This window comes from Epinephelus lanceolatus, chromosome 14 (assembly GCF_041903045.1).
Source record: "Epinephelus lanceolatus isolate andai-2023 chromosome 14, ASM4190304v1, whole genome shotgun sequence".
NCBI classification, from domain to species: Eukaryota; Metazoa; Chordata; class Actinopteri; order Perciformes; family Serranidae; genus Epinephelus; species Epinephelus lanceolatus.
In genome coordinates, this window is record NC_135747.1 from 41,292,631 (window position 1) to 41,302,899 (window position 10,269).

Here is a 10,269-nt window from a genome sequence, read left to right on the forward strand (position 1 = left end):
ACAAAGACACACAAAACGATCAAATAAGACACATTACCTCAAAGACACATGACACAACCACGAAAAGACACAAAGTGACCAAAAAGAAACTACATCGAGATGCATATTGAGGACTTGAGCCCTTTTTAAATGGGAGCTGTGCAAATTTGCAGGAAAGTCCAATCAGTCTTTTTTCAGCATTGGCAGTACAAAAACAAAATTGGGGAGTGCAGCAAAATGCCGCCTACCTACTTTTGTTTATACAGAATGCACCTTTTTCAGGGCAATGGGGGGCGTGAGCAAGTAACAAAACGTGTAGCTCAGCGTGTGATGTAAACAGTGACGTGGGAGGGAAGCCGCAGCTGGTCAGTCCTTCGGGGATTCTCTCGTAAGTCGGCCCGTTCTTCACCGTCCCCGTCATCTGATGGTTAATGGCCTCTTCGTTTGCGAGGGCAAGGAGGGCGCACAATTCCTTCAAGTCATCAACAGCCCCTCTCGTTGCGGAAGGCCGCCTCGGTTTGTTTAAACCAAAAGGTTCCACTAATATGTCTACCCTATGTGGCGGAAAATTGGGCACCTTGGATCAACTCGCCAATCCAACCCTGTGTGTCTCAACGCTCGCAGCTGGCCGGCAAAATGGCCCAACATTCGCCAAACATCTGGCAGTGTAAAAGGGGCTTAAGAGATGCAAAACCACCACAGTCTGTGAGTACTTGCCTCTGTGTAGGAGAAGTGGGGGGGCCCCTTTGCATATCTGTGCTGAGAGGCGCATTTACTCATGATCCGCCCATGTATCCCCCTTACACCGAGGCATTAACATATGAGCTGAACTGTAGTGTTTATCTGGCCAAGATGAAACTTATTTTATTGTTTCCTCATACTGTTGAATAGTAAAACCTGTATCAAAATGTAATGTTTTATAAGCTGATCACATGCTTTATGTGTTAAGTAATTATTTGTAACAGTGACTGTTACTGTTAGGTAAATGTAGAGGATATGAAAAGTACAATATTTATTTGATTAGTTAGTTGAGTTAGAAGTAAAATTGTTTTACCTTAAAATAATAGTGAGTACTCGGCTTTACTTCCCACTGCTGCTACAGTACACTCAGTCTGATCAACTTTAACATAAAAAAACAACAACAATTATACAAAAAGTCCAGACACTGTTGTTTCCTACATGATGTGTCGGTCTGTGTGTCACAGTTTGGCCTGGTTCTGTCCTGATCTGCCCGGTGACACAGTCTGAAAGCTGTGGGTCATGATTATTAATATCTGTGTGTTACACCTCTGCCTGGCAGGAGACACACAAGTTGTTTACAAACACGCTTTTATGAGGGAGACGTCACACACACACACACACACACACACACACACACACCCCTCCCCGCTCCGCTCGTCCCGCCCCCACCGAGCAGGGCTCATAAAAAGGCGGCAGCTCCTCAGCCTGGAGGTTAGTTCAAGACCCGCAGAGGTTTCTCACAGGAGGACACAGAGGGACTTTTCTCTGAGGGACATACTCACATATCTACAGATATATAACGCAGATTTTGGATAATCTCAAACCTGATTTCTGGAATTATGAAGTCTCCAAAGCTGAAACCTCAAGGTAAATATAACTTTGTTTTTATATCCTGTAGCTTGTTATTTTTATTTGGAATAAAGCTTGGTGCACTATTGATGCTGTCATTGTTTTTCTGTAGGCTCATTCTCCAATAACATTTATGTATTTAGATATATTCTAATAGAAAATATTGTTTTATGACCCATCTGCATTTAATAGTTTCTCATACTGCCATAATATGAGGCTCCACCATTTATCTACTGGTGGGTCTACTTTCACTCCCTCAGCTGAGATCTTAAGAAATTCATAGTGACGTTTTCTTGCAGCGAAGATCGTGAACGAGGAGGACCTGAGCGACGTCCTGTGCGAGTTCGACGCGGTGATGGAAGACTTCACGTCGCCGGTGGAGAAGCGACACTTCAGGTACTACGACGAACACCTGAAGACCATGAAGAGGAGGAGCAGCGCGAGCGTCAGTGACAGCGGCATCAGCGACTCAGAGAGTGAGTTGGAGATGAATTATTAACTGTGTTTTCAGCAGATTTGGGGAGAACTGTCCGTGCATGTTGGAGTGTGTTTCCTAAATATATGACAACAAATAATTCTCTTTGGATCATGCAATGACAAATGTGACTTATGATCTGTAACATGGAGCAATGCAAGAGGATAAAGCAGTCATAAATGTTGGTGTGTTAAAGCAGGGAAGGTTACAGAGAGTATCTTTAACTTGGGGAATAAAAAGTGCAAACTGTGACACCTGAGACTCCAGAATGGAGATCAGGTCTGCAGAAATAATATAGTTATGATCTGTTTTCTGCATCTGTCACTTATGGATAACCGTCTCGAGAAGTTTTGCCCACTTTGCCTCCAGATAAAGTCTCAAGAAGTCGGTCCTATCACCTCTATTTATTGAACTTTGCCTCATGAATGCTCCTTCTCTCCTGGAGTCAGCGTTACTCCTCCTCCTCCTCTGCACTGCAATATTTTGGGTGCAGGTTCTTATCATGTGCCATCAGGAGGGCGGCTTTGTAGACTGGCAAACTGTTGCACATGCATGCATCCGTGCATGAATGCTCACATACACACGGAGCGGGAGAAAGATTTGATCAGAGTCCAGAGATCTGGGCGTCAGATCGAGCCACGGCTGCATATTTTGGCACACTCGCCCCACTATTGTGGCTGCTTCTCTAACATTTTACCGTCATATATTACTCCAGCATACAGTGTTTTAAAAGTCTGCGTCCCCAGCAGGAGAGCAGGAGAGCAGGAGAGCTGGAGAGCTGGCCCCAGGCAGCGTCTTACCCAAAATGTGATCGCCTCTGACATACGGAGAAAAATATGCTCCGGGTCCCCAGGAGCAAAGATAGTTTCCCAGACACGTGTGAGTGGGTTGGGACTTATGAGTGAAGATGTGGAAAATCTTTAGAGTCTTCATTTTTCTGGAGAGGCTGAGTGAAGAGAGGACGTTCAGATAACTGCAGACACATGCATGATGGACTCCAGAGAGATTCACGCTGTAGTGCTAGACATCGTTTTGGTAACTGCATAATAAGTGGGGTTCCAGTGGTTTTGCTAGTGTATCATCAGTGCCCACAGTGTTTACTAACCCAGCTAAACTTTATGTAATCACCACTGAGGGTCTTGCATTAAGCAACATCACAGCAGGAGGGAGGGTGTTCGAACCTGTGTCTCTGGTGCTAATGAGGGTGTTGATTTGCTCAAGAGATCAGATTCCTGCGTGAGCTCTGTCCTCTCCATGGCAGTCTAATGAAGAGGGACCTGTCCCACGCAGGAACAAGCTATTGTGTTGCAGGCTGATGGATGGATGGACCGATGAACGTGCAGATAAATGATGCAAACTGTGCAGGGTCTTATAGAGCCGCCCTGGAGCGTGTATGTTTGAGTGAGGAGCAGAGAAAACTAAATATAGAAAACTGAGAAATGGGATAGATTCACGTCAAAGTCAAATGCTGATATTAAGGCCACAGCTCTGTGTGTGTGCCCGGCTGCTCCCCATTGTGTGTGGCGTCTCCTATGTCATGCTGTGTGTTCATTGCTGAGTGGTGGGAGTGGTGCAGGTCAGAGAGGGGGTGAGTAAGTAAGTGGTCGACATCTGAGACACTGTTAAGGTCCGATGGAGACCTGCACAGAGGAGTGAGATAGACAGGAGCAGCTTTAAGTGCTGCCTAATCTTCTTTCTGTCACACACACTTACTTCATACACACACAGCCAGGAAGGTTGACACGTTTACCAGGAGGCTACACTTCTACAACCAGATGGGAATGACGGAAGAAGTTGCTTTTAGTGAGGGAAGTTGGACGAGTTGTACCAATCCAGCAGCTTTCTTCTGTCTTCCTCCTTTTCTTGCCAGACAGTGAGAACGTGTTATGTTATGTGGTGGCTTGAAATATGGATCTGGCAGAAACAAAGTGGTCATTATATCATTTATGTAACCATCCGTTTAGAGTTTGGGTGGTACAGGGGACGAGAACGTGCCCTGCTCTAAACGTGTCAGAGATAAATCTTACATAAGAGCAGGGGAAGAGCTGCATGACTTTCGAGATGTCTCTTCCCAAGACAACCTGTTATATTGCTGTCACTAGCTGCCACAATGGAGATTCAGTCGCCGAGTTCAGGTTACATGTGGTATTTTTTGCGTTGGGGTCGTCCAGCGTAGCAGAACACAAACTTCTGCTTCTGGTAATGTTTCTTCTCAGGGGTCAGCGTTGGCGCTGAAGCAGCAGAGACGTGTACGCTTTGCGTGTATCCGTGGCTCAGAGTGTGCAAATACAAGCACATGCATGTGTTTGACAGGCCGTAGAAGAAAGGCTGTCATTAGAGGAGAATGCAGTGATTACACCCTGAAGCTGCTCCACTGACACAGATCAGATCTGAATGCGTTACGTGGGGAACACTGAAGCAAATCTAAGTTGTCTGCATTTTGTCTTGTGTCTCGTTCTGACAGGTGCAGAGTCGCTCAACAGAAACAGCTTCAGCTTCAGTGATGAGAGGCTCAACTCCCCCACCGTGCAGTCGCCTACCACCAGCTCACCCCCTCTTATGTCACCAAAACGTGAGTTACACTCCTCCTTCTTACACTCTCACACAACTGTGACCTTACCTTACCGAAAAAATAAGATAAATCCAGGTTTACTTACTCTGGCAGAGCTCTGGGCTGCAGACAGATTCAAATCTCTGTAATGAGAAATGGGTCAAAGTGAGATGTATTAAAGGTCCAGTGTGTCGGATTTAGGGGAATATATTGGCAGAAATGGAGTGTAGCATAAGAAATATATTTTCTTTAGTGTTTAATCACCGGTCCATTTGTTTTAGAGAGGAGGAGACCTCTGTGGATAATTTGGCTCCCGGTAAAAACCTCCTCAACATCTTGATCTTAAGTTATCAGAAGAAAACACTGAGCAAAGATAAGCAGGGGCCAAGTGAGCATCCCATCTCGGACGTGCCAAACAGTGTTGTAGAAACACAAATTTGGAACACAAAATTGTTTTATTCTGTGTTTTTACTGGTTTAAATCACCTGGTCCTCTTGTTCTGGTAAAGAACAGACCTCTGCTGATAATTCAACTCCTGGTAAAAACCTCCTGAACGTCTTGATCTTAAGTCATCAGAGGAGAACAGTGAGCACAGATTAGCAGGTGCTGGGCCAGCAGCCCGTCTTGGACATGCCAAACAGTGTTAGAAAAACACTGATTTGTAACATGAAACTGCTTTATTCAGTGTTTTTACCGGTTTAAATCACCTGGTCTGGAAGAGACCTCTGTGGATACTTCAGCTCCAGATAAAAACCTTCTGAACAATGAACACTGAAGGAATTCTAACCAGGAGACGTTTCAGGTGGTTGCAATCTGTAATCCTCACTGCTAGACGCCACTAAATCCTTTTAAGTCTTACACACTGGACCTGGCTTATAATGTGTAACTGAAGATGCTTATGAAAGAACTCTTCACTCTTCATAGTTTAAAATCTGAATCTCTTTCTTTTCTCCGCAGCCAAACTGGGCGACACTAAAGAACTGGAGGACTTCATCGCCGACCTTGACAGGACATTAGAGAGTAAGTGCTAATGCAGCCTCGCTGTCTGATGAATAAGCCCGTGCGCTGGCGCCGCCCGCTACTTGGGATTAACTGGCGCATTTGTTCCCTGTGTCAGCTATGCTAACGACCACTCATAAAGTGACACAGGAGTCACTCCCCTTAGAATTCTAAGAAACGAGGATGTGTGAGGACTATGGAGGAGTTGGGGCATGTTATGTGGACCATGAGGCCTCTGGGGTTACACTGGGGAGAAAGGCAGCGTATCCCTTTTCAGAAAGTGGTTCTACAAACACCATGCAGAAGTCCCGACTATTAAATGCCATCATTTTCCCCCAGAGCACTGTACATGCATGAAAATGTAACCTAAGAGGGCACCAGGGCGTCGTTAAGTAGCTTACAGAACGTCATAGGTAATACACACACATGGTTAATTTGCGTTGGACTGTTTCTTTACTACGAGGTGAGTGGGTGTTTGAACTTGCATCAGAGTATCAGGAATGTGTGCTGCTGCAAACCTGGGCTGAAACTCCAACTGTAAATGTCAGGAATGGAATGAGACAGAAGTGGGAGTTGAAACGCTTTCCTTATTTCCATGTTTTTTCCTTCCACCACCACCGCCCCGCTCTGTTCTGTGTTTTGGCCACTGAATGTCCGTTCACAGCGCGCAGGCGTCCAGTCGCTCTGCAAAGCTGGACACGCAGTCAGGCAGTCAGCCAGCCCCCTGTTAGCCCCGCAGAATTGCAAATTTATGAGGGCCACCAGTGTTTACGATGACCAGCCTGTAAAACAGAACGTCCGCCGCTCTGAGAATAGAGCTGGCAGCCAAAGAGCCACGGAGTCCTGTTCTAATCTGTCTGTCTCTGTCTCTTCTTAGGCATGTGACACGGAGGCTCACAGTCATCTTGGAGTGTAGCCATGAGGGAAGGAGGGAGTGGATGTCTGGACCCCCCCTGAGCAGCTAACATGCGCCCCGGCCCCCACACCGAAAAAACCACCCAACAGGATACAGCTGGATGGCACAGCAAGTGGCTCCACCACGGCATCAACAAGCTCCTAAAGTTAACCCAGCAGTGTTCCACTGACTCCAGGCCACCTGGCTACTGGGCTGTAAGGACTGCAAGAAGGGTCAAAATTAGCATTGTAGCAACCTGAGGACGAGAATACTTCAGCCGCCATGATGTAAAGGACTCCATGAGACGCTGTGAGGAATGAAGACGCGGGATATACGCTGCAGAGTCACTGGAACATTTATTGTCACAAATCACAGACCAGGTTTCACTCCCTCATCCAAAACTTGAGCTGGAAGAGTATTTAAAAAATGGCTTTTTATAATAGAAATATATTTGTAATTTTATAGAGCTTCTTATTGTAAATTTATCAGTCTTTTTTTGGGGAAATATATTTTTGTATCATATGTAAATAGTAATTGTTCCAAATTCTATTTGCCTTGGTATTAACAGGACGGTCAGATTAAGATTTGACACTCGTTGACTGGAATAAAGTTGGTTACATGCTTAAATGTGAACTGGAAACTTAATCCCTTCTGAGAAATAACTGGAAAGCAATTTATGTATTTAATACAGCTAATGCCTGCCAGAGGTGATATTAAAGTATGAAATATTGTTCTTTTATTAACACACGCCTCTCTTCTTTATTTTGGACTTCTGTTTCTCCGGGCTTCTGTCAGGTTGTTTCAGTAATTTGAATTTGATGTGCAGTCTTTAACTTGAAAGGTTCTGCATGCAACATTGAGAGCAATAATATGCATAGCCATGGGCACATTATGAGAAAATGGGCCCCTGGGCACAGACATGCAAAAGGCCCCACCACCTCTTGTACACTGGAGCAAGACACACAGACTTTGTGGTGGTTTTGCCTCTTTTCTTGTTGTTTTTTTTTTTAATCTTTGTGGTCTTTCTGTGTCTCTTCCTTTGAGGGACATTTTGCAGGTGATAGCCAGGGAGGCCCCTTACACTTTGGGCCCCCGGCCCTGTGCCTGGCAAGCCTGTTCAGGAATCCATCCATGTGCATAGCAAACCACTATTTCCCATGTGAAGATCTCATAGGCGTAGATTTAGGAGGGTGCAGGGGACTTGCCCCCTTCAATATTTACAACACTTGCATTTTACCGCCTTATATAAAAACGTGAAAACAGCCGAGGACTTCTATTTTGATGAACCATGTGTTTTCATTTATGCACCAAGTAAAGCAGGTGGTGGTATGATGCAACGTCAAAAGCAACAGTTGAAATCTAAAACGTAAAGAAGCAGCAGTAACTAAATGCACGATTGAAGCAGGACTTTTCCACCATAAACTGATTTGGTGCACAAAACTCACCACAATTCTTGGACTGCTGGGAAAAACCGCCACACCCCCACTTATTATGTGTCCCTTCCAAATGTTGAATCAAAACCTACGCCCTTGGAAGATGTAGTGGAACAATGGCATCCTAAGCACAAACTGAGGTCATGCTCTGCTCTGTGTGCTGTAATCCAAGCTGGGAAGCCTACACGTGCATGTTCGTGCATGCAAGTATCACACTTGTTAGCTTACTGTCGCTGCTTTGCACTGTTGCCATTTAGCACTGTTTACAAGTTAGCACTGTTAGCTGCTAGCTGATGACTAAGCTGCTCCCATGTTGATGTCATGTGCAGACAATTCATATGCTTTTTTTAAGCCTAATTGCAGGTGCCAGAGGTAAAAAGCTAACGTTAGGCTATAAAGAAACTACACCACAGTCGCATGACTTAATGTAATGGCTGTCTCATGTCGCCGCATGTTTGTAACCGGCTTTTTTAGGACATGTAAAAGCTTCCGAATTCAAAAGTGGGTATTTGTTTTTATGTGGTAGAAGAAAATGTAAATGTCTCTTGAGCTTGTTTTAACAACAGATCTTATTTCAGGCATCAAATGAAAAACCCACTGACTCCGAGACGAAGGAACCAGGAGAGCTAAAACGCTAACTCATTTCCATGTTTTAGGGGTCATTCCTGCAGCGCTCTGTTTGCTTCCTCTCTGTTGCCGTTACAACCTGCCGAGGCAATGTGCATTCTGCCCCAGTTTAGAATAACAGATGTAAAATTGAATCTAAAAGCACATTTCACGTTGAAATCCCAACTTTTTCATTAAGTTCTAATACCTTCACTTAAATCAAATCACACCAGAAGGTATTAAATTCCTCTCGACGCCGTGGAGCACAGTAGGTGAGGAGCTGCTGACTGGTTAAATTGGAGCGGTAACGCAGCAGGATCTTTGAGTGACAGCTGGCTCTTCACCACCTCGGCACTTTATTAACCCACCAACACCACTTCCCTGGTGTGTCCTTCTCCCCGTGTGTGTTTCAGTGCTGATCTCCCTCTGAGTTTTTGGCTTCCCTGAAAGACACAGTGCAGCGAACACAGTCAGGCAAACCAAGAGCGCTCTATATTTAACTGTTAAAAAAATATTTAGGCATTCCAGTTATTTAAGTTAAGAGAGCAATATTGTGGGAAGTGGTAAATACAGTAAATACATGCAACAACAAACTGAAATAGATATGAAACGTCTCTTACCTTCTGTGCTCATTAATCAACCACTCAACAAAGCAGCAGCTTATGTAACTTCTGTAGCAACACGGTCTATTTCCAGAGGTGGAGGGAGACAGCAGGGTGAGACCCTTTCCTTGCCCAGCAGCAGGTGTGGCTGAAGTATGTAAGAGGCACCCCTCTGTCTGCTGACCACCAGGGGTCAAAGGTCACTAGCTCTGGTCAGATACACTTCCATACTGGTTCCATGGTGGCAGAGCAGCAGGTGCAGACACACTTGGGACTACTCTGTTTTATGTGTTTAAAGGAAAACTGCAGCAGTTTATTATAGTTTGGGTACCTGCAGCAGACAGATTGAAAAAAGAATGGTCAAAAACTGAGCAGAAGAGGCCAAGATATCTTGTCATTTACAGCCTAAAAGGGGCCACACAATCAAAAATGCTGTTTTTTTTTTATATTTCCCATTATGCAAGTATGTGGCTCTTTCTCTCTGCCTGGTCAACATATCCTCACACAACAGTTAATATAATGTCTGATGAAAAGTAGAGTTACTGTGGTAAGGTTTTGGAAAACAAACATGGTGACGGCGTATCATAAAATGACTCAAAGTTCACATGGTTGCGAACACTGGTCACCAGGAGGAAGTCCAGTTTTGAGATCCCAACCTTCCTCCTTACGAGTCTACTTCCCTCTTTGTTCTTTTCTTCCCTTCAGTGAATTGGTGATGTAATTACACTCTTCCAAAATATGTGAGTTATAGAAGAATCACTGGCTCGTGATTATGTAAGATATGTGCAAATTTTGGTGCATTACTTTGCATAGGAAAATGCATGAAGTCTTTGAAACTCCATCCTTTTATTTGTAATGCAGCAACCCAGTTGCCAGATAAAATGTTGGCAAGTATCTGCAAACTATGTTAGATTTGCATGTTATTATGTAGCAGGTACATTGAAACTGTGGTTAATGTGTGTTTAGGTTAGGCACCAAAACCGCTTGGTTATGGTTAGAAAAAGATCCTGGTTTGGTTTGAAATACTGTAAAAAACAACAGCTTTTCATGCAACTATCCCCAGTATAAAAACAGCACCAGGTTGCTACAAAACACCTCACGTTTGGTGCCTAAAAAGCCTCTGGCAACAAAGCAATGAC

General features: G+C 44.5%; 1 protein-coding gene across 1 annotated transcript; it reads left to right on the plus strand.

Moving 5' to 3' along the window:
* The first annotated feature begins 1,419 nt into the window (after positions 1–1,419).
* Positions 1,420–7,232, plus strand: rgcc (regulator of cell cycle). The gene is made up of 5 exons (XM_033613297.2): positions 1,420–1,587; positions 1,869–2,045; positions 4,509–4,616; positions 5,553–5,615; positions 6,472–7,232. The coding sequence occupies exons 1-5, from the start codon at positions 1,560–1,562 to the stop codon at positions 6,477–6,479; spliced, it is 384 nt and encodes a 127-aa protein (XP_033469188.1). The 5' UTR covers positions 1,420–1,559; the 3' UTR covers positions 6,480–7,232.
* The last annotated feature ends 3,037 nt before the right edge of the window (positions 7,233–10,269 follow it).